Raw genomic sequence first — 24,240 nt, 5'->3', positions numbered from 1 at the left:
CGTGCCGCGCGGCCGCGCTCCGCGGGACTCTTAAGGCGCCGCCGCGCGGGGGCTGCTGGGAACTGTAGTCTCAGGAGTGAGTCGCCGCCGCCAGGCCGCGCGGCGCGCTGGGAAGTGTAGTGCGGAGGGGGGGAGAGACCGGAAGTAACGATCCGGCGGGAAATGGCGCTGCGGGCAGCGCCGCAAGGCATGATGGGAAATGCAGGCTGTGAGGGAGAGAGCGGCCACCACAGAACGGCGGCACAACAGCCCTGTACACAGCACAGCAAATCCCTGTACACAGCACAGCACACAGCACAACAGCCCTGCACACAGCAATAGGGCAGGTGGGAACGCAGATATAGACCCTGCTCATGTCCGTCCAGGCACACGCTGACACTACGGGCTCCTCTGACACTTTATTTCTCTTTATAACCGTACAGGCAGGAACGAACCCCAACAACTCAGCGCAGACGTCGGTGCAGAGACAGGACAGCGCTGTGGGAAAGGTAGGGTGGGTTTCTGTAAGGATCGATATAAAGTTATTGGGGCTGTTGTGAGAGGAAGGGTGGAGCTGGAGCTACCCATGCAGGTAATGGCTGCCCCGAAGGCCGGCTCCAGGGCACGCGTTATTCTCCTCAAATCAACAGACAAACCAGAAGGAAAAAGAGGAGAGAGTTTAAATCCCACAAACAATGACATGGAAGCGACAGGATCTCCAGAAAGAAGGTCAATCAAATGTAGCACGTTGCAAGAGAACCGACTCGGGAAGGGAGGTTTTGTATTGATGGGGCTGGTGGTTTGACAAATTATGGCACTAATTACTGTGTAGGAAAAGTATATAGAGGAGCATGTTACTCTAACACCTCCTTTTCCAGTAGTTAATAGGGATCATTGAAGGGATAATGGGGGTGTCCGGCATCTCTCGGTACTGGTTTTCCATCCACCTGTGAAGTAAAGCAGACACGTGTCAGAAAGATAAAGATCCACTCTTTCTCTCTCTCAAATTCTAATGGTTTCAACTGGTAAATCTTCATATCTCAAACATCTGGGAGCTCTTGAGCTTAACCAAGAGTTGTTCCCTGTACTCCTAAGTCCTCTTAGCGCTCCTACAAAGAAATACTGTTTGTAGCCTACAGCAAGAATCTTCCTTCCAGCTTCTCAGGACTGAAGAAGCAAATAAGGACTAGTTAAGCATTTTGCCTTGTAGCCATCATGGAATAAATGCTGCTCTGTGCACACAGTCACACAGAAGTCTCAGCTCACACACAAACTGCATTCCAGGGTGCATTAAGTCCACTGCAAAATCCCCATTTACTAGGAGTTGGGGTAAAGCCTTGCTCCTAATTTGTAACGTTTGAGAAAATTTATGTGCAGCATCAGCAAGGAGATGCATCTCCACAGGTGAGTAGCATCATTCAGTTAAAACTTATACTAAGCACTAAGTATACTCACTATATACTAAGTATACTAAGTTAGAAGTCTTGTTAGACACGTGATTGATTTTTTACAGCTGTGATGCCAGATATCACTCAATGTTATGGGGGCAGAGGCAATCACAGGTACTTTCAGATCAAGTATCCTCTAGCAAGTCTCTCTCTGAGCTTTCAGATTAAATCCCACCTTTCAAAGCGACTGGAACCCCTCGTTTACAAGAACCAGGGTATAAACAGTCACTTGGGGGCACTCGAGAGCACAGAACTAGGATGGTACGGTTTAATATTTGTCTGGTGCTCGGTTTAAAGTAAAATTAAGGTGAAATAAAACTGTCTGTTTAAGGCAATACTTAAAACTATGGACAAAACTATCTTCATGTTTTCTCATACACTTCTGAGAGCCAACAACTGCAAGGTCCTAGAATTCCCATCTCCTCCCTCTCCCACGTCCTCCTGCCCCGTTTCTTTCCCCGGCATGTTTTCCCTACTCAGCTCTGCAGGTATCTATATTTGTTAGCAGCATGTCAAAACAGCAGCTGGCAGAAGCAACGTTGTACACAGCTGTTTCCTGACTACCCCAGGAGTCTGAAGGACAAAGAGGAGTAAATCAGCAGCAAAGACACTATAGATCAACAGTAGCTATCAGAAAAGGACACGTTGTCTGTATGCCACCACCTCTCCTCCTGTCCTGGCTCGCTAGTCATTCAGTTTTGCTCGTGTATATTTCTCAGCCTGTGTTTCCAAATGTTTGGATGTCAGGCTGATACATCCAGCTATGGCTAAACCATTTCCAGCCTCTATCCAGATAATGATCTGTTAAAACGTCAAACGTCTTAAACTGCCTGTAAGAGATTCACATCAGACTTAGAGCAAAACAATAAGGTGAAGAGGAGTGGCACAGCTATGAAACCCTGTGGTTATGTACCAGCAAGGTAAAGCAAGGGAAAACTGTCTCATCAGTTGTGACACTGCCACATCACGCTTTGAAATCCAGACACTATAAATTAGATTCATAAAGGAGACAGGCATGAGAGGTTAGACAGGCATTTTAATTCACAGATGATGAGAATTCTTTCTGATACGACTGGAAGGGATGGGCTGGAGACAAAAGGTTCCGCTTGAGATCTTACAGCTATAGCCTAACGTTTTACTTCTCATCTCACTTCTTCCTGTCTTATTATCCAACAGCATGGCAATACCTTTGAAGCCCAGCCACTTCATACTCACACCTTTATCTAGCTGGATGGGGTAGCACTTTGAACTGCATTTCATCTCTTCTCTGTGTGTCACTGATCTGATCACATCTCCCAGGTAACAAAAGCACATGCATTGTCTGAGCCAGGCAATGTTTCTGTTACCAAAACAACTTTGTTTGCAGCACAAGTAGGAAAACACTTGAAAGAAACATCCTGTGAGCAGCAGGTGTGTTTGTCGCTACCACATTCACACATGAGCAGCTAAGCTGGCAGTTTGGTACACACTCCCAACCCATAAGCAAAGGAGAATTTTGATGGCAGGGATGTGGGAATTGATATTTCCACACACGCTGAAGTTGCCCTGCAGTTAAAAGCACGGCCCTGAAAGCTCTCAGAAGCTTTTCTTCTGAAAAGTTATTTCAGCTTAGACTCCCTAAGGAGAGGTGGTGCTCCAACCACTGCATAGTTCTGACCAGATATTGAAAACTACAGAAGACCCGCACTGCGGCCAAATGCACATAGCCAGAGCTGTCAGAAATGGGAGGAATTTACCGTGAGCATTGGCACGATGTAACGCCAGTTTTTATTCAGGTTTCCAATGTGGCTCAACTCCTCTTCTGTGAGACTGAAATCAAATACCTAAGAACAAAAGCAAGAAGCTTAGTTCTGTAACCATAACTTTTCACATTGAATTCTGTTGAATTCTGCCTCTTGGTTTTGTTTCCTTTAGAAGTCACAAACATCCCCATGGGTCATGAATTTCTGCAGTGTGAAATTCCACTCCTCGGCAACCCAGAAGGTATCAGCAGCAGTGACCCCACGCATTGAACTACTTCAGCATTTCATTTCAGGTGGCAGTGAGAAACCATAGAGACAACAGACACACAGTCAGTTAAGCTGCAGTTGCATAATATTTCTTTTTTCATTTTCAAAGCATAAAACCGACGGGCCATATTAGAGCTGCAAGATCCTCGTGTTAAAGCCCAAGTAAAAGTACTGACAGCTGTTAGGTTCCCAGTGTCTTAAGAGGCTTTGACTTTGGCTTCAAGCAGAAGGAATTTACACACAGCTCTGAACAATGGAAGTTTTGCACCTGTAAAACCCTGGCTTTTGACAGCGTTACTTTGTGCTTGGTTTATATAGTTGCAAGTAAATAAACGTTACCAGAAACACTGAAACAAAAGCTTAAAAATGGAAGTATTGGTAGCCTTGCCATTCTAAGCCATCGCTCATACTGCAGAGCTCTCTACCACAAACATGAACCACAGTGGGGCTGTTCTTCTGAATGCTCCCTCCTGAACAGGAGCTCTGTTCCCACTCAGGTCTAAACCTTGACTAACTGCAGCGTTCGTTGGAGTTTTCTGCAGTTTCTAGCAGCATATCGCATCTCAGACTTAGTTTTAATGTAACAGTAGCAGAAACAAGCTTAGAAACAAGCAGGCAACAGGAGGTGATTCAGATGAGTTTACCTGGAGGTTCTGCAGAATGCGAGCAGGAGTGACGCTCTTGGGAATAGCGACCACTTTACGCTGCACTTGCCATCTGTTGGGAGGGAAGAGAGATTTTGTGTGCGTGCTGCCCAAGAATCCTGACGTGTATTTTGGTTTAACAATGATCAGTGGCAGCAGAGATGCCATTTATGTTTTCTGCAAACAGAATACCCCGAAGAAGACCAACACAGCACTGTAGTGTATTAGGATGTAGCAGAACAGTGACCACCGGACTAAGTGATGAAAGGAAGATGTCCATTCCTTTGAACAAGCAAACAATTTTCAGGTGTTGAGCCACACACCCAGGAAACAGGAAAAAATGCATGTAACAGTTTTACATCAGTTCTAACATGACCACCAAAAATACAATAAAAAAACCACAAAAACCCCAAGTGCTTGTCTGGTGACTTGAGAACAAAGCCTTCAACATGTTCAGCTGGCAGGGTAACCTGCTGCTGCCCAAGACTGTGCTAGATATAAAGCCAAACAAAAGAATGAGGATGGAAACCCAATGCTATTTGACAAAGTCACATCCACCACATTCCGGACACCGCTCAGATATAAAGCCAAACAAAAGAATGAGGATGGAAACCCAATGCTACCTGACAAAGTGTTCACCACATTCTGGATACCACTCAACCACCTTGTTTCCCAGTACAGCTTCTGCTCCTTGAGCACAAAGCAGCAAACAGTTCTTCACTGTGAAGGAAGGTAAGGCCCTTCCACAATCTCTCTTGCTTAGAGCTCCCTTAAATGCAGTAGCAGGGCTGTAAGGTTCAAGCAGCTGCACACATGCAAATGTAAAACAAACAGCAGCTGAGTTTGCTTTTGGCACTTTCTAACTCCCCACTTCACAGGGAAAAAACACATATCCTAAAGCAGACGCCTTTGAGCTTTTGTATTCTGCTTTATTTAAGGCCAGGTCCCAGATGCCACCATCTCTCCAATGTTCTGTACCTGAGGATGATCTGTGCAGGTGACTTCTTGTATTTCTCTGCCAGTTTTTTGATCCCAGGTTCCTCTAGAAGCACGGGCTCGTCTGGGTGTTTCCACATGCGATCAGGAGAACCGAGGGGACTGTAGGCAGTAACAACCAGCCCTCGTTTCTGGCAGTGAGCGATCAGCTCGTTCTGGGCTAGGTAAGGATGACATTCCACCTATTAAAATGAGCCACAAAGAACGGAAAATTGTCAACACAAAGCTCTAAAGAAACGGGGTGAAAAGCTCAGCAGAATCGAGAGCATCACAAGAGGTCACTGCAGGTTCTGAAAAACCTGATGAAGCTGTAAGTACAAGGAAAATGGAAAATGGCACAGTAACCTAAGATTGTAGTAAAACACATTGCTTAACCTTGGAGTGCTGGATTTATCATCTGACAAGCAGGGGAGCTCTCTATAGGAGGGATTTAAGTTAGTCCCTCAATCTTTTTTTGTTCTTTTCCTGTAGACTAAATTGACCCTCACAGGGAAGATACAAACTCCTCTGCAGAAGAGGTGATAAATAGGCATAAATGGCCACAAACATGGATACAGGCCTTCTTCCCATTTAATTCACCTGTCTGGAAGGACCATCTACATCAGAAGCTGCACTCCTTGTGCTAAACAGGCAGCACTGGTTGTCCTCACTCCCATGGAAAACCAGGGTGGTACAACTCCTCTCCTTTATTCATCTTACCTGGAGCACAGCTGGTTTCACAGTGGCCACACTTAATACATCATCAATCTGACGACTATTGAAGTTTGACAGCCCAATGGCTTTCACAAGACCTTTCTCCACCAGCTTCTCCATAGCCTTCCAGGTATCCTTGTAGTCGGTGTAATCGTAACGCATTGTGCCATCAGGATTCTTTGGGAAGAGGTTGTCCCCTCGTCTGCAGCGTGAAAGGCAAAGTATAAATGCACAAAGCATGTGATTTCTATTATACTAGATCTTCACTAAAAGAAACTTGATTCAAAGCACTCTCAAGAATACCAAGGCTTATGTGTAGTTTGGAACCTAAGCAAATTTCTCTCTTTAATTCCATGATGAAGACAGCCAACATTTCCCACCACAGCATCGGTTTAAACAATAACGCCTAAATAGACATTATTATCTGTGTTCCACGTTATTATCGAATCAATGTTTAAATGTTTTTTGTCCAAACAACTGTAAAACAAACCTATTTCAAAACGGGGAATTTTTAACAGCATTTCTTCCTCCAGACCAGCCCTGCTTGAAAACACTTCCTCATTCTGTTGTAATGAGGGACACATTTAGGACTGGAGTGTCTTTCCTGCATGTTGTAATGTTGTGTGCTTGGAAAAATCCAGTTCATATGACTAGAAGGGGAAAAAGTGTGTAGAATAGGCTGAAGCTCTGAGTCTGACAGGGCTTCCCCTGGTAAGTGAAGTGTGAATGCAAACAGCTGGGCAGGAGAATTTTTACTCTTCTTTTTACTGAAAAGAAAGAGGAAAAAAAAGCCAAAACAAAACCCCCCAGTCTCTGTGACCACAAGGAAACAAAGCACTGCCCACTGCTTCTGGCAGGACTGTAGGATACACGCAACTAGCATTTAATTTCCCCTATTTCCTCAAATCTTAGAATGGCTGCAGTTCAAGTGACACGGGGCCATTTTCATTTCCTTCTCATACAGACACCATGACTCTGCATGTGCTCAGTTTCAGCAGTCAATGACTAGCGGTGAAAAGTGCTGTCTTCTTTACAAAGTACTTTGTTTTCATTTTAAAGATAAGTACAACAAATTCACAGCCAACTCAGATATGAATAATTAGATAGGAACAACAGTTTCTGTGAATGAATGCATCAAACATGAGTGAATGTACTGGTTTCAGGTAGAGAGGGGTCTGTAAACCTCCCATAAAAACATCCTGCAGGCAGCTTATACTGGAAGGAAGGCACAGCTCAGAAAGAAGCTCCTTAGGACATAACACCAACCACTAATATAAAACTGGGGCTTCTGCATCCTGCTTCCTTCCCAGGCTGAACTTACTCAAAGGCATGGGGCCAGTGCATCAGGTACAGATCCAGGTAATCCAGTTTCAAATCTGCCAGTGTTTTTCTTAGTGCTGGCTCAACATCTTCTGGGTGGTGCTTGGTATTCCACAGCTTTGATGTTACAAACAGGTCCTCCCTTTTAATAACCTTTAAGAAAGGGAGGAGAGGGCAATTTACCAGAGAGAGCTGAGAAGGGACTGCAGCAATTCCCCAAATAGCTTTAGAATAAAGGAAATAATCTAAGTTTATAAATAAACCAGTTAACACGCAGAACGTATGAATTAAAGCTTTTAAAGGCATTTTCTCTAAGCTTCCATGCAAGAATTCCAGGTGATCATTCTGCCTCCTGACAGCCAGGATGATTCCAGTGGAGAAAAAGCCCTTTCATTCCTACCCTGGTTAATCACAAACAGCTGGGGCAGACCAGAAGGAGAAGTCACAGACATTAACTTCACAGTCTGCTCTTTTAGGTCACAGCTGTAAATTTCAATACAACACACAGTCATGGGGTTCTTGTGTTTTTACCTTGTTGGGCCCGAGGCATTCCTGGAAAGCAGCACCGATCTCTGCTTCATTGCTGTAAGCTGCTGCACAATCGATGTGGCGATAACCCACACTTAGGGCATGTTTCACTGTTTCTTTCACCTGCAGTCACAAAGGGATTAGTCAAATGCAGACAGTGGGAAGGAACGCAACTGAACAGAATTGCTAAGGACTTGAGGAGGAGCACTGCCAAAGTACAGAGCTACACAAGCTCAGGAGGATCCAAGCAGAGTAAAGTAAGAGCGCCCTACGGCCCAGCCTTTGTAGCCAAGTGCTAGCAGGCACTGCAAGCATTAACGTGATAACAGACTGCATGCAGGCTGAGCATGGAAGAACTCACTGCACAGAATGGAAATTCATTCTTAGCTATAGTTGCACACTTTTGTTACAGGTCAGAGGAGCTGTAAGAAGCGATTTTCAAATGAAGATGCATCAAGGCAGTCTGAGTGGAACTGACTGGCCAATCAATCAATGTCAGCCAAGCTTGAAAGGTCCAACCTCTCCCCTAGTAAAAGGGAAGCCAGGTTTCTAATTTCGTAACTTCCAGAGCTCGGGTTTGGTTCAACTATTTAATTTCTAAGATAAGGCCACTTTATGGCACATTTTTCTTCTGTGTCTCGTTCTCACTGATTATGCAACAGCACTCACTATACTGTGGTTATTAACCCATGGCCTGCAGGGATCTATTGATGCTCACTTTCACATTTTGCTTTACACACTTGTGATGAAGAAGGTGCTGCCAATAACCAGAATGGCTGGAACAAAGGCACCACACTTTGTGTGTGTTTCTCCTGCTGAAAGCTCTAATGAAGCACACTGTATATAATCACATGCTGGCATTAGATGTGGAGCAAGGCTAGAAACCAAAGAGGGAAACAGAGAATGGCATCTCTTCCAGGATATGTAAGTGGCTTTTGAATAGAGGTTTTCAATGAAAAATGTAAATAACTGATTGTGTAAGCATGAAGAAATTACTCGTGTCCCCATCTCCCTTTAAATAGACAGAGCATTCAGTAAAATCCATTCCATTTAACTCCCAGTGGTCAGTGTGCACATATTCTCTGTTCTTAACTGCTACAGTCAGTGCACACCTCTGCACAGGGATTTCTATACAGGGCTCTTCCCAGACCTGTCTCGTGGGACTGAAGGAGATTAAGTTGCTCTTTGTCTGAGGTTTGATACAATGGGGCCCTAATCTAGTTAGAGATATTAAAAACATGTCAACAAGGGCTAGAGCCTGGTGGCTTTTTTTCAGCTCAAGTACCAGCATTTTCAGTTTTAAAGCAAACAAAATGATTAACACCAAGTAAAGACTCTTGCTTTCAGATGCTACCAAAAAAGGAGGAACGAAATGTGAAAGAGATCTCTCTTCTGCTGGTGCATTTCATTTGCTTTTCCTGTCAAGAACTGCATTAAAAGCAGACACAGGATATTCTGACTACATTCTTTGGCATTTTGAGAGGAAAAGTGGAACTTAAACTAGTTGCCCTTAGCCAGAATGACAAAGCACTTCTATTACAGCAGTGAAATCAGCTCTTCCTTTCTCTAGCAGGATGGTATTTACAGTCCTTCTTTCACTTTGACAAGACATTTCTCAGAAGGTCACAGGGAAGTGGAGGTCACAAGAACTCTGAAATCACCTGCGACAGACTGAAGGCTTTTAAAGCTGAATATCCATAGCATTAAGGCGGAAGTCAAGGGGGAGAAGCACGCTCTGTTTAATTTTGGGGTGTGTCCCCCCCCCCTTTTTTACATTTAAAAGCATAGCAGAAAGGAAAGGGAAACCAGCTTGGGGTTTTTCTGAACTAATCTCTCATTTCCTCTATCACATATTGTTTTTTATTTTATAAATCCGAGCAGGAACTAAATTTGCCATAAAAAACTTTATGGCACCACTTGCAGAAAAGCAGGGTAAGGCATTCCAGATGCCTCTGGACAGTTATAAAAGCAGAGGCCATATTTCAATACCAGCGTTTTCATCTAGCATTGAAAAGCCAGGACCACTCATTTAACTACGCTTTGGGTCTGGGCACAATTTTCACTTGTGTAAACTATTCTCAGCCTACTCAGACATTCCCACATGGACTGAGAGGTCCCGATCCACTCAAAAGGCAAATAATCAAGAGCAAGATGCACAAATAAGAACTACTTTGAGGCAAATAACTCTTAACAGAAGGATGCAAGTGTAAGAAGAGCACTTTGTTTCAAGAGAAAGTTTTTGTATTCTTGTCATTACATTCAAGCAGGTACATGCATTTCCTGGGGTGGGGAAGACTCAGCATTAGAGATTCAAATGCCTCAGGGTATTTTGTGTTGTATGGTAACAACAGCCAAAGGATCCTTCCAGCTTTGCTTTAGTGCAGCCTGTGGAAGGAGCAATTATTGAATTAATTTTTCTCCCATTGGTTGAGTCAGACAGCTTAAGTAAAAACAGATCATCAGGCCACGTGATAGATGCAGCATGACCAAATAGTTTGCTGTAAAGGAAGCAATTCAGACCGCCACACAAATGGTAACTTGCAGTTAATCCTTGCTGGATTCAGATGCTGGCAGTGCTGCTAATGATGGCAAAATCTACCTGAGATTGGCTTATATTATGCACAGGCAGGATCTTTCTTGGCTATAAGACCACACTTTCCTCAGGACAAGTTAGTGCATGAAGTAACACGTTGATATTTTGTTTGTTTAGTTTCAGGCATTTGTTTTACTACAACACACATAAAACTATCTTGGGCCTCCAGAAATTCATCCACTATGTTCCTGCTTACTAATAAATGTAATGCAGCTGGCAGCTGATGTGACAGAGCTGAACATTCACCCTTGTCCTCATTGAGCGAGCTGACGGAGCTCTCACACTGCCTTGGGCTCCATGTCAGTACAGCTTCCATTCCAAACAGGACCACCGTCCTGAGAATTGTTTGGGCAGGAAACCCAATAAGGAGGTGACTCTGAATAGATGGAGTTTTTATAGCTTGTTTCCCACCTTCTGCTCCAGCTTGCAAGAAAGAATAGCACAAGGGTCATATCAAGGCGGCTTTCTGAACTTTCCTGTCACAAGCACAGTTTCACCTGACTTGCTCCTGTAACCATCATAAAGCTAACATGGAAGTATAAGCAAGATACATGTTTACTGACATGCAGTGGTACACAAAGTCCAAAAGGCATTAAAATAAGAATACCAATTAAGAAATCCTCCACAGAAGAAGACACTCCTGCTGGACACTTCATATACCTGCTGTGAAAGGCAAGGTCTGCCCTCAGGAATTTATCTTTTAACTACATTAGAAAGAAAGGAAAAGACAGACAAGGGAAAGTATTACAACAGGAGGCACAATCTATAGCATGCAAACATTCCCACAGACAGTCAGCAATAAAACACAGAATTGTTTCCAAGTCTGCCATTTACCATTTAATTGAATTTAGAAAGAGTGGCTCTCTAATAACACCATCACAGCCTGAAAGCAAGGTGACCCAAACTAGTTCTGAGTTCTGCTGCTAAACACAGGCAGACCATGGGAATAAGATTTATTACAACAACTAGAGCTTCTGTCTCCCAAAATAATCCATTCAACTGAGTCACCGGATCAAGCAGAGGGTTGCCTGGTCAGACTGGCAGCCTGAGGATTAGAGTCAGGCACCATATTATAACTACAGCACTAATTGATGTCTTTCTGGATTCACCTCCCAGAGCACCACTGCCTGAGGTCTGCTTTAATGAGTCTTAAGGGATCTGCTACTGCTGCTACTGTTGTCTTAAAGCCTCTCACATGCATCTCAGTCATGCTTCTGTAGACCTGTGACTAAAGCCATGCAAGTGGAGGATCCAGGATCTTCAAAAGAGATGTACAGAATGCAAATAGTAGGTGAGAGCACATGATATTCATGTGTGGTTTGTTTCCCACTTACTTGGCCAGGTTCACTTTTCCAGGTTCCCAGTCCTATGAGAGGGATTTTCTGCCCATTGTAGAGTGCAACGAAGTCGCATCCTGCAGACATTTTTGCTTCAAGAAAAAAGAGCAAACTGAGTTTTTGCAGCAATTCAGTAGATTATATAAAATGTCCTTTTCTATGCAAGGGTAAATAAATAAAATCACACAGGTCTTGACAATGCTTTAGTTATTACACTGGAACAAAGCTGAAGCAAGGTTTTACAACTTCTAGTGGTACAAAGCAGATCTATAACCTTACAGCTATGAAAGAGACTAGAAAGAAAGGCTCTTCCTCCTCCTCTTCCTTCTGATTCTTTTATCTCTTTCTCAGAGCACAGCTGTAAGTACATACAATCTCTCCCTTCCAAATCAGCAGTGAGCACTGATGATACAGAAGGAAGCAAGGCTTTAGGACTTCTGCACAAAGTCTTTCTCTTACCAACTCCCTACTGGCTGACTGAGGAACCAAGCTCTGATACCTGCTGCAGTTGGGGATAAACGCATACTTTGACGTGATTCGGACATATCAATACAAATAGGCACGTGCAAAAAAGCAGCAGGTCTTTATGTATTTGTACATTTTGAACTCCAAAATGACTTTGTCGTCCTGTTCTTTTCCATCTCCTTGCTAAAGCGGTAAGGGATGTTATCTTTTAAAGAGCTGAAAGGTCTCCTGTTCCCATACTGTGGATCCATCTGCATGTGGACTCTGCTGGTGATTCAACAAGAACTCAACTTGCCTAAGATGCAGTTCAAGGACAGACAATAGAACAACTAGTATTGCTATCACAGCAGGTAATAGTAATACTGATTTATCACAGATTCACAGAGGAGCAGCATTCTTCTATTACTAAAGGGAGAATGTGGAAATACAGCACAAGATAAACATCACTTTGGGCTTGGGCTTCTCTCATGCTTAACACCAGGACACACATGCATTTTCCACGTGAAATCCAATACAGCCCCAGCAGGATCTTCCATTACCTGTTGCTGTCGTTATAGCTGCTGCAGACAGTAATCTGCTCATAGCTTTTATCAGAGAGGAAGCCTTTATACTGTGTCCCAACATCCTCCCAATCTATCTTTCTGGCCGAACTGTTAAAAACAAACCACATTCAGGATGAGCTCCAAAGGCAGCCAGCTGACTGCAGCAGAAGATGAGGAAGTTGCTTCTCAAGCTCAGCCGTGTCCAAACTCAGGAATGTTATTTACTTAAAAACACACAGACAAGAACAAGAGTGGAAGAACACAGTGCTGCCTAAATGGCTGACTATGCAAGGGAAATGTAGATCTTCAGAGTAAAGCCTACACACAGAATACTGCTCCGAAACAGCTCTGCCTTCTCCATAATGCTGCTACCATCTTTTTCCTACAGATAAGCACCTACTGATGGATGCACTCACACAGAAAGGTTGCATTTTCAGCTTCTCAAGCCATATTTTTTGATACAGAGATCCCAGCACTGTTAGCCTGAGTAGTTCCAGGCTCAAGCAGCACCATCCCTCCCACACAGCATGGCCTTTATGTCTGCACACATCTCACAGCTGCAGGACGTGCTCAGCAGAACAGAGCAGCGTGCAGGCAGCTCCCACTTGGTACCTGTCGTTAGGCCACCTGCATGTCCTTGCTTTTATCTAACAGAGCAGGAAGTTCTCATGTGAGCATCTTCTCAGTGTCCAAACTCTGTCTGGCAGTACAAGGTTTATTGTAAGAGAATCCTATAACAGCTCCAGTGACCAACACAATGGGCCTACACAGCACATTGCATGTGTCATGGGCAGCTGCTCGATGCTGTGCCACGCAGGGTGCCCAGCAGGTGAAGGGATTTGCCTTCTTTATGGGGCTAACTGCAACAAATAGCATTTGAGATGCTACTCTGCTGAGTCTGAGTGCCTTTCCTAAAGGAACTGTAAAGGCCCAACACCTTCTGGTGCAGAACAGTTGGACAAATGAGTCTGGATCTGCACTGAGATACATTCAGATCCGAATGGTGGCATAAAGGCACTCATCAGATGGCCGGCGTGCGTCCATTTTGGCTGTAGAAAGGTCAGAATAGGATCCTAACATTCCCTTCTGTGCTGCAGATTTGCAGGGCCATGTTGTTGCCAGCTGTGCACAGCTGGGTCCACCTGACCTGGATGAAGCTGCCTGCATGATTCTAACATCACGCAATGCACCCAAGGCCTGGGGGGCTTTTGCATTCATGCTGCCCTACAGCACCAGGCACGTGCTCCACATTGCCACGTTGTGCAATCATCTTCAAAGCAGCACTTCGCCCAGAAGACAAGGTGCACGTGTTTAATTTCTAACTACCATCAGCGTGTGCTGTGGAACCATCTCGCTTCATGTAATATCGTTGTACATTAACACTGCAATGAGAGCACGGCTGCGGACTCGGGAAGAATGCAAGGAAACACTCGTTAATAGTTTGCACTGAGATTCTTCCCCTAATGAGGAGATGCAAAGTGTCCATGAGCTGCCGTCAGTCTGCTCGTTGTAAGGCAGCACGGCTCTTTTATGAAGGGAGAAAATACAAGTAAATGCAAAAAAAACTAAGAAGGTTCAGCTGGTACAAGTGAGACGTGGCTCAACATCACCTATCTCCTATTCCCACACTGACACGACAGAGTAAAGCTCACAATGACTCAAAGCAACGCGTGCAGCCCGGCCAGGAGGATGCACGGTAACACGGGACGTGCAAACTACGGCCATACATGCACCCACCCACCGTCACAGCTCGCCCCGACCCAAAGCGACGAGCCTTCAGCCAGCACGATACACACAGGAGCGCACTGCGGCAGCAGCCACACGTCTGTGCATCGCTACAACCGCAAAGCGCCCCCGGCCCCGCTGTGCCCGCCGTGCCGGTACGAGCCCCCGCCCGGCTCCCCGCATCCAGCCCGGGGCACCGCACCGCACTCACCCGCACCGCCGAACCACCGGGCTACGCCGCCGCTCTGCGCTTCCGCTTCCGGCCGCCAGCGGGCAGCGATCGCAACGGGAACAGAGCGGTGTGTGTGTGTGATGGCTGCACACAGGGCACGGGTCAGCTCTGCTGTGCTACAGCCGTGCCTGCTGCAGGGCAGGACAAGGCACGAACACAAGGCAAAGCGCCTCGTGGTGCCTGTACAAGTGGGTTTTATGTGTGTAAGTGTGAGGAATGAGCACAACAAATGGTGAGGCCGCTGCTGCGTTGTGTGCTGGTGCTGTGAGCCATGGCAGGCTGCTTGATATGGAGCTGTTCATTGGGACTGTCCGGCCGTGCAGGGTGATCCCGTGTACCTGCCCTGCAGTGACACCTCAGTGCACAGAGCTCGGCTGTGCTATGTTAAGGCAGAGATTGGAGCCACGGCTGCACGGCACCGAGCACACACTGCTGTTAACAGGCCTGACTGAAGCCACACAAACCCCATTCACCTCAATGGCAACCACCAGCCGATCTCATCCTTCCTCAAAACGCAGCCCATCCTCTCCCTCCCTGCTGACTCCTAATAGCAGCGGCTCGGTTCTATTACGGCATTAAAGCCATTTCTTGCTACGATCCATCTGACTCATCCTGCCGTGAGCCGCTTCCAGCCCTACTCCTCCAGCCATTCCATCAGCCATTCCCCCGGCACCGCCCGGCCGCCATCCTTGCGCTGAGCGCTGCCGTTGTGCAGCCCCGCACGGCGCGGGGCAGATAAGGCGGCTATGGGGCGCTATGGGGCGGTATGGGGCAGCAGCCCGTAGTGCCGAGTCATGCTGGCTGTGCGGGCGGCCCGGGAAGGCGGGACGGGCGGCACGGCCCGGGAGCGGCGCGCCCGTGTCCTCGCGAGATCGGCCCCGCTATAAAGGGGCGGCGCGGCGGGGGCTGCGGCACTTGGCGGCTTCCTGCTGGAGTGCGGGGACAGGAGCTTTGTGTGAGTGGGGGCGGGGGGCGCTGGGGGGCAGGGGGGTGTTGGGGCTGCACGTTGCTTTCGCTCACGGCTTTGCTCCCATTTCTCTTTTCCCTGTCCGCGGGGAGGTGTAGAGCCAAGCCCGCTCCGAGCAGCGCTGTGCAGGGATTGCTGCTTTCTGCAGCCGTTTGGCGTGTATTGTTTTCCTTTTTCCTCCCTTAAAAGAAAGGGTTATGGGGCGGATTGGGTCTGGGCACGGGCTGCCCGTGAGGAGGAGCGGCGGGGGCCGCTCGGAGCGGGGCTGGACTGAGCCGGGCCTCGGGCGGTGCGGCGCGGTCCGGCTGCGGGCCGCTGTGCGGTTCGTGCCTGCCCGGCTGGGGGCAGCCCCGCCCTCCTCGCACCGCAGCTCGGTCCGTTCACTGTAGCGATGTAGGGCTGGGGAAGGGTAGGCTCGCTCCCGTCGGAGTGTCCTAAAGGTATGAATTTCCAGTTGGAATGCAGGCACGGCTTGTTGTAATTGTAGCGAGGCCGCGAGCAGCCCAGGCGCTCTGAGCTGGTGCAGCTGCGTTTCGCTTGCAGCGCCGTGCTTCTGCTTCTAGAACGGCAGGACCTCGCACGCAGTCTGTGCTCCGCTCCTCGGCGGATTAGGAAGCGCTGTGGCTGTAAATCCAAGCAGAGCACGCGGCTGTGTGCTGCTGTGCCCGGCAGAGCAGGCCGTGCCAAATTGCAGCTGCTTTCTTCACTGCACTTGCTGCAGTTCTTGCAGTAGGAGACCACTGAGTCCTATAACCTGATGTTAAAGGCTTGCAGGTTGTTTGAAAAGGGACAATAATTCCTTCATCAGAAAGGGGAAGTATCAGAGAGCCGTCTGACTGCTTAGATTTGACCCTGGTATTACGCTCCAGGGAAGCGCTGATGGAACAAATATAGGTCTGGCGTAGTACTGAGCAAAGGGATGACCTTGAGCTTGAGTACAGGGAAAGAATGTAATTCCGTGGTAAAACACGGGGTCATGTACTGCAGATAAAGCAGGTATTGCTTAAAAGACAGAACTTTCTGGCTGAGGGTCTGACAAATGCTGTGCAATGGCAGTTTCAGACTTGCATCTGCATTTGTGGCTCCATGAAGTGATCGGAAGGATTATTAATGTCATCATTCTAGACCGTTTCAGTATCCTCTTATGAATGCCTTGCAGTTCTGGCTACCTTGGTTCATAAGATTCTGTCCTGGTTCGCTGCATTTGAAGGTGAACCCTTCGGATGAGCTGGGAATGTGGAACTCTTTGTACGAGGCAGTTAATTGTGCTGAGTAAGGTGGCATTTTGCAAAGCAAAATGAAGGAGGGGGTTACTGTCCATCCTCTCTGCATGTGAGAGGAGCCTTCAAATGTTAAACTCCTCATAGAAGCTCTAAATTGATCAGTTTAACTTGAATAGAAATTCTTATGACATGTGAGGTAATTCTCCTGGAGCTGTGGCAAGGGAGAAGGAGGCAAGAAATGAAGTGCATCTGCCCTGTTCTGGAATGGACTTTGTGCCATGCAAGCAGGGTTTTTAAGGTCTTTGAAACTCAGCTTTCTGTAGCAATATGAGACTCAGTAATACTAACAGCTCAGGGGCTTGTGTCTCCGTGCCAGATAATTCTTTTGCAGCATGTAAAATGGCTTCAGTGAGATCACTTAAAGACTGAGCTGAGGGAATGAGGTTCATGAAGTTTTGTATTTGAAAGGCAGTGCTCTGCAGGGAACTGGGATTCTGAAGTGCTGCATCTGCACACTGAGCAAAAGTGCTGTACAGAACGTGTCTGCAAAGGACTGGACTTAGGATTGATGGCCAGAAGTAAACTTCTCTTGGCCTCATGCACACTCTTACTCTTTTTCAATAGACTGAAATGCTCAGGGGAACCAGCCTGGCTGCACTGGTTTAAGAGTTTGTGAGCCTGTAGTTGTTAATATGAACTGTAGATCAAAATCACGAGTCTTTTGTTTGTAAATAAAACAAGGCTTCTTTGTTTGCAAGGCTGAAGAGTAGTTATGGAGAGTGTTGGTCTCTTAGAGACTAATCAAACTCTGCTTGGAAATAAGGTTTGAGGTCTTACATTCCTTTGTGAATTTGAACAAGAGTCTCATCATCAGAATTTAGGAAGAAAGACTTAATAGCTCATCCACCTATTGGAACAAAGGCTTAGTGTGGATACAGCTAAAACTCTAGGCAGCTGGCTCGCTTCTAGCCTGTAATGAGCTGTTCCTGGTCAAAGATAACTGTGTCCTTAGGAAACTAACATGCCTTAAAGAATGTGCTTAGTAGTTTCATCTGGATACCTGACTACCCAGGTGATAAGCTTAAAATGAGTTTTGCTCTTAAGCCTTGCTGCCAGATCAAATGCTGATATACTGCCCCATTGATAATTAAACTGATATGATGCTTTGCACCTGGAAGTAAGATGTATTCAAACTATTCAGCTATCTAAACTGCGCTGTTAATTCTTTTCCAGATTAAATCAAGATGTCTTCAGGAAAGGCTTTCATTGGAAAACCAGCCCCTGAGTTTACTGCCACAGCAGTAATGCCAGATGGGCAATTCAAGGATATCAAGCTCTCTGACTATAGAGGTGGGCTTATGTACATCTAATTATGCAAATGCAGTCTCCCCTTGTGCAGGGGATGGGAGGTGGGGAGGGGGAGCATCTAATGAAGCCTTTGGTTTGGTTTCCAAGTAACAGTGACCACTTGACTGTAGTTAATTTACAGTGATTTTGTTCATTGCCAACTGGAATGTGTTTGGGAAGCTGTTGACAGCATGACTGAATGTCCTAATTATGATGATTGTTGGTTATTAGCATGAAATTCCTCTAAAATAGAACAACTAAGTTTTATCCTAGATTCAGGCATTTTGAGTCTGATATAACAGCTTCAAAACAGGTGAAACTACAAGATCTTGTTTATTTGTTGGTGGAAAGTAGAATTCCCTCTAACTAAAGAAGCTTCTTTCTGCTGAAGTACTAGAAAACTATTGTGTCACTCCTTGCAGGCTTGGTACTGCTGTAGAACCTAATGTAAGAGATTAACTGGTGACATTGCTCTTCTAGGGAAATACGTTGTGTTCTTCTTCTACCCTCTGGATTTCACTTTTGTTTGTCCAACTGAAATCATCGCATACAGCGACAGAGCTGATGAATTCAGGAAAATTAACTGTGAAATAATTGGAGCTTCTGTTGATTCTCACTTCTGTCACCTTGCCTGGTAAGAATCAGCCTTTTAACATTAGACATTACTGTGCCTGGCCTCAGTTCTTACAGGAACTGGATTCTGAGTATTCAGACTTAAACTTAATTTACTTGTGTGTCAAATAAAGTCCTGTAGGAAGTACTGTCATTCCAGATGCTTCTGAACAGAATTGGGAGTACCGGGCAGTTCCTTTGTTACTTCCTGGCATGCTTTGTGCATCTGAAGTGCGCTTTGGATGAGCCTCTGTTGTACATTATGAACTGACCTTCTTTCTTAACACTTCTGCTCTTAGGATCAACACTCCTAAGAAACAAGGTGGTTTGGGCACTATGAAAATCCCACTGGTTTCTGACACAAGGCGTGACATTGCCAGAGACTATGGAGTACTTAAGGAGGATGAAGGTATTGCATACAGGTAATGAGCAATAGGGTAAGCCTGTTAATGTTATTGCATCATGCAACTTTAATGCAGAACTTGCATATACTTGAACATCTGCAGTGAACTGAAGTTCTCAGCTATTCAAGATGTAAGCTGCTTTAAGCTATCACACTTGTGCAAGGAGAGACGTTACTTGTTTAGACTTAGGGTTTTGGTAAGCTAGATAAATGTCTGCTGCTTTCCTTTGATAACAGCATTACTTAGAGCGTTACCTATCTACATGATGCAGGTGAGCTTATGCAAACATGGCTAATACAAGATCTGCATAGTCCTGAAAGTGATTAGAGGTATTTAGTGACTAAAGTACAGAGGAATTAAAAGCTGTGCCTTATCTTTTAGTCAGCTGAACAGTTGAAGTTGCTGAAGGAGCTGAACTTGTGCTAACTCTTCATGTGATTATAGAGAACTAACTGATGGGCAATTGGCCATAGCTGTATTTCTAAGAACTGCATAGTTGTTTTTTCCTTTTTTTCCTCATTTCTTTTGTTTTCCTTAAAGCAAAATAAACACAGGAAAGTAACACTTCATTTCATATTTATCTCCTGTCTCTCTTAGCTCCTGTTGAATGTATGATTGTTTTATTATGATGTTGTATTAGTGTAGGAACAGGGCTCTGCTTTTGGGAAAGGAAGAGGTCGATAATACTATACCATGCCATTAAGTTTTATGATTGAATATTGTTTCAGGCAAATCTGTCCAAATTTGTGTTTAACTTCAGATCTGTCTTTGTAGGGGCCTGTTCATAATTGATGAGAAGGGGATCTTGAGGCAGATAACAATTAATGATCTTCCTGTTGGCCGTTCTGTTGATGAGACCCTGAGGCTTGTGCAAGCCTTCCAGTTTACAGATAAACATGGAGAAGGTAAGGGATCACTCTGATTCTAAATGGGTCTCTAGAGAATAGTATTAACTAAGCAGGTTAGATAGGTTTGCTGAAAGTTACTAATTATGTATAGAATTGTGCTGGTTGTAACGAAGCTGTTTCTGTAAAGATGTTTATTGAAGTGCACCACAACACCATACAACCTTATTCCAGTTAATGGTCCATCAAGTATTTGCTTGATGTTGAAATCACTTAAACCACGTGCTGGGCATCTTGGCAAGTACGTAGCAGTAGGTCCATCTTCAGTTGGACAACACTCTTCAATACCCTTCTTCAATTAGAAAATGTTCCAGTGTTGAGGAACGTCTTAGTTTTGCCTGCAGAGGCAAACATAACTTAGACTTGGCTCTCAGACTTGATAGGCTGGACACATTTGGTACTGATGATACATATACTAAGCAGTCTGTTGGAGCATTTAAGTTTTCTGAAAGCCTGCTGGTTTGTGTCCATGAGTACTGAGGCCAAGTGAAGAGGAAAATGGCAAGAGTTCTTGTGCCTGTAGTACAAGAGTGATAGAAAGGTGCTCGAGGCTGGATGCTTTTCCTAGAATAAAAAAGCACACTGCATATGAAAGCTTTGATGTGGTTTATGTAAAGCTAGAATTAACATAAAGGTGTTAGTAGTATTTAGCTGTTATTAGTTAATTGCAGGTGTTGCTATTGCTCATGCATAATGTGCTTCAGAGCTGGTAGATCTGTGTTGCACTTTATTAAAACCAGTTGCTATTGGTTTTTGTGCTGTAGCCCAAAGAGCGTAAATGTTTCTTAACTTAGATGCCATTTTCTATTTCAACTGAGGAGGCATCCTTAATATATGTTGATGGGGGCAGTCACATGTTGCCTTTGTCACATGAAGCCCTTTGAAGTTTGCTGTGCCCTGGAGTAGTCAAAACCTGGCAGAAGCTCTTCTTCCAGAGCAAGGCTGAAGTCTAGGCTAGGCTAAGGTATATAGCAACAATCAGAAGCTGAGAGCTGAAGATAATACTGAATTGATTTATGTATGTTGCAAGAATTTTAATAGCTATGAGTTGTTACTAACATGCTTTAGTGTCTGTATAAAACGGAGTGGGAGTGGCTAGGAAGGCTTACATGTTCTTATTGTTTCAGTGTGCCCCGCTGGCTGGAAGCCCGGCAGTGATACAATCAAGCCTGATGTTCAGAAGAGCAAAGAGTATTTCTCCAAGCAGAAGTAAACTTTCATTCTGAGTGGAAACTAGTATGCCTTACATAAAGAGCAAGTACCAGTTACTGAACTTTGACTAATTCATTGCATTTGAGTCAAGGGATCATGCTAGAGGTATAAGCAGTAACTTTTTTTTTTTTTTACTTGAAGGAAAGTTAGTCCTGTTGACAGTAACTTTATAGAAAACCTTAATGATCAATATCTGTACATCGTGGCCTGTTGACTTTAGTGATGATGCAGTATATGTGGTTAGCCATGCGTTGCATATAGAATAATGGTATCCTTTTGTAACTATTAAACTTGTGGAAAGAGCACACTGTGTCCTGGTCTTGTGTAGTCAAGAGCTTGGTGAGCTATGCAGGCTGTGCTTCTGCTTCACTGACAAGTACTGACAAAGTGAATTCACTAGAGAATACACAAGTGATCTCTGTAGAGCGAACTGTACTCCTTCATAGCATATGTGGGTTATGGTGAAATCCTCTGTTTCAGTAAGACAACTTCTAGATAGCAGTGAAAAATCATGGTCTTGCTGCTCAGTCTGTCTGTTGAACTGCTTGTAGGCAGCCAAATTCCCAGAGGCCTTCTGCAGCTCCATTAGAATGAGATCCCAACACTCACTTCTGTGTTTGTATTGTAAAGTTCTTAGCAGAAGAAAAAAATGGAATGTAGTGGAATGCATTTTGACCTGGATCTGTCAGGGTTAAGAAGTACTGCAGAGCAGAGTGTGAAGCCCAGTTGTGGCTGACAGAGACCAGGCATGTCTTTGTGTACAGTATGAATTTATTTTGGTCAAAATGGATTGCATAGGCCAAAGCTCTGGGAATCCAAACATGCAGTTTGAAGACACCAGAGGAGTGGAATATTGGGCTTCCTGGAAATAACTTTCTTTTTGTATATGGTGTGGCTTCTTTGGATGCACAACATGGAGCTGGGAGTCCTGGGAGGAGTAAGAACATGCCAATTGATCATATGACTGCAAGGTACTGGAGAAGATCAAAAGGGTGACACTATGAACTAGGATACCTGGATTGGCTCAGCCTCACCTTTTATCTTTGTACTATGCATGAGTTTTATAATATGCACATAAGGCCATAGTTGTATGCCTTGATCAACTTAAACTTAATTACAGCTGTATTGGCCATGTGGCTTCATGTGTAAAGGAGCTACTGCTTTGCAGTGCAAGCGAGTTGGAGCCTTGTGATAGATCTTTACAGGTATGTAAACAACTCTCAAATACTAAGATGTAGAAATGAGTTCTATTTGCTGAAGTGAACAGCAACAAAGTTAAGACCCAGGGCTACTTCAAAGGAGTCAGGTGCTGAATATGAAGTTTTCCCCTGTTAAAAGGGCAATGGGGGAGGTCAGAGCTAGTCTGGTGTCAGCCTTCAATTGCACTGGGCTCTGCTCACTTTGAAGTAGGAGGGGATTGGTAACAGCAGTCCTCGGGAGGGCTCTGTGTGTTTCAGTCTATTGGAATGCGTTTTGTTTTCCCTTCACTTAACTAAAATCACTTCCCCTGCAGCCCGGAGCGCTCCGGGGCCGCCCCCCTCCCTGAGGCGGTGTTGTTGTTCCCGCCCTGCCGGGAGGCGCCATTTCCCCACAGCCGGGTGTGTGTGGGAAGGCCCGATAAAAACCCTGCTGCCTTCGCTCTGCTAACGGCTGCAGCTTGTTGTGCTTGTACTGCACTGTGTTTGTGCCAAATAACCGGTTAAACATGGGAATGAATGCAGTGCGTTGATACAATTGGAGTACATCGCCTCGTCCAACAGATCAATACAGGTCTAAGAACATAAGCAGGTAGGTTATGTGCCACAGATATTGTGAAACGGTGCACTTTGGTTGTAAAAGAATATGTGCAGACCTCAGCAATTGCACTCTACATCAAAAGGGTGGTTGCATAAAGCATGGATTTTATTCATAGTTTGAAAAATGTACTCTGAAAGTTGTTACACTGATGTTCAGTAGTGACAGCCTGCATAAGTTCTGAGTGACTTGGACATATTGAGCTATAGAGGGCTTACAAGAGAAACTTCGTGATTCAGCTTTGCAAAGGGAACAATAAGGGGCTATGTGAAGCTGTAGGGTGGGGTGGGCAGACAGCTCTGCTCAGTATGTGCTGTAATGGACGCGCCCTTGCAGCACACAGGGCAGCTATAGAGCTGGGTGGAAGCGCTGCATTGCTGGCAGCTCCTACAGGAGCCATGGGCTGAGGTAAGTTCATCCCACCACACCTAGCGATGATGGCTTTGGACTTCAATGTGAAACTTGGCTCCTTGAGCTGAAACTTAAATCTCTGCAATTGCTCTCCTGAACGTGACTCTTGAGTTCATGATGTTTCTTTGTAAGATACTCGCTGGCTGTATATATCTACATGATATTCTTCTGTCAGCACAGGTTGAGGAGTTACAGCTGGCTCCGTGCTGCAGTAAATAGCAACACCCACTTCCTCTTCAAGAACAGCTTTGAACCACTGCACCTGCGAGCAGAGTTAACTCTTTATATGCATGTTTTGCTTGGAACTGAACCAATAGTTCAGTTGGTGCACCAATAGCCATGTTGGGGCTGACCAGTTGCTGCCTGTAGTTTAGACAGCAGCATCAGAAAGTAGCTGTGCAACACAGTGCTTAGTGAGTCAATCCAGAGTGCTTATTCTTACACTGAGATAAGAGTAATTGCTTTAACTGGTAGGGGAAAAAACAGGCCCTGAAGTGTTTTCCTGTTTCAGAGGAATGATCACCGTGTCTGCTTGTCACCAGATTAGACAGTGCTTTGCATTTAATCACATTGTCACAGGATTAATCTTAATAAAAATCGCATCTTTTTCTTTATCTTGGACTTCATCGTTAACCTCAAAGTGTCACTGATGGAGCAGGTAAATCATTAATGTTATGTGCACAGAGAAATGGCAGAATGGTAACTTCCTCACCAAGTATTTGATTACCTTGAAATGTGTGGAATATCTTGTGAAATCTGAACTCAAAGGCTTCTTACTTTTCTTTACTGCTTGGTCTTAATTCTCACCTTACTGCTTGTAATGAGGAAGAAAGGAACTGAAGTGTTTAGAAACA

The 24,240-nt window shown here is 45.1% G+C and overlaps 2 protein-coding genes across 3 annotated transcripts; one reads left to right on the top strand and one right to left on the bottom strand.

Annotated features, from left to right (window-relative positions):
• Positions 1 to 379: 379 nt before the first annotated feature.
• Positions 380 to 14,620, bottom strand: AKR1A1 (aldo-keto reductase family 1 member A1). 2 transcript variants are annotated; one of them, XM_015870141.2, is made up of 10 exons: positions 14,491 to 14,568; positions 12,552 to 12,662; positions 11,545 to 11,639; positions 7,621 to 7,740; positions 7,091 to 7,242; positions 5,776 to 5,971; positions 5,059 to 5,258; positions 4,081 to 4,153; positions 3,164 to 3,250; positions 380 to 926 (listed from the first exon to the last, which is right to left on the bottom strand). In XM_015870141.2, exons 2-10 carry the CDS (start codon positions 12,634 to 12,636, stop codon positions 861 to 863), a joined length of 1,074 nt encoding a protein of 357 aa, XP_015725627.1. In that variant the 5' UTR covers positions 12,637 to 12,662; positions 14,491 to 14,568; the 3' UTR covers positions 380 to 860. The 2 variants fall into 2 exon arrangements, with proteins under 2 accessions (XP_015725627.1, XP_015725628.1); XM_015870142.2 differs by lacking the exon at positions 12,552 to 12,662 and having other exon boundaries at positions 14,491 to 14,620.
• Positions 14,621 to 15,334: 714 nt separating this feature from the next.
• Positions 15,335 to 21,486, top strand: PRDX1 (peroxiredoxin 1). Its single transcript, XM_015870149.2, has 6 exons — positions 15,335 to 15,466; positions 17,935 to 18,051; positions 18,529 to 18,682; positions 18,960 to 19,082; positions 19,839 to 19,969; positions 21,097 to 21,486. Exons 2-6 carry the CDS (start codon positions 17,946 to 17,948, stop codon positions 21,180 to 21,182), a joined length of 600 nt encoding a protein of 199 aa, XP_015725635.1. The 5' UTR covers positions 15,335 to 15,466; positions 17,935 to 17,945; the 3' UTR covers positions 21,183 to 21,486.
• Positions 21,487 to 24,240: the final 2,754 nt, after the last annotated feature.

This window comes from Coturnix japonica, chromosome 8, assembly GCF_001577835.2.
Source record: "Coturnix japonica isolate 7356 chromosome 8, Coturnix japonica 2.1, whole genome shotgun sequence".
Classification (NCBI taxonomy): domain Eukaryota; kingdom Metazoa; phylum Chordata; class Aves; order Galliformes; family Phasianidae; genus Coturnix; species Coturnix japonica.
This window is presented reverse-complemented; position numbering and strand designations above follow the sequence as displayed.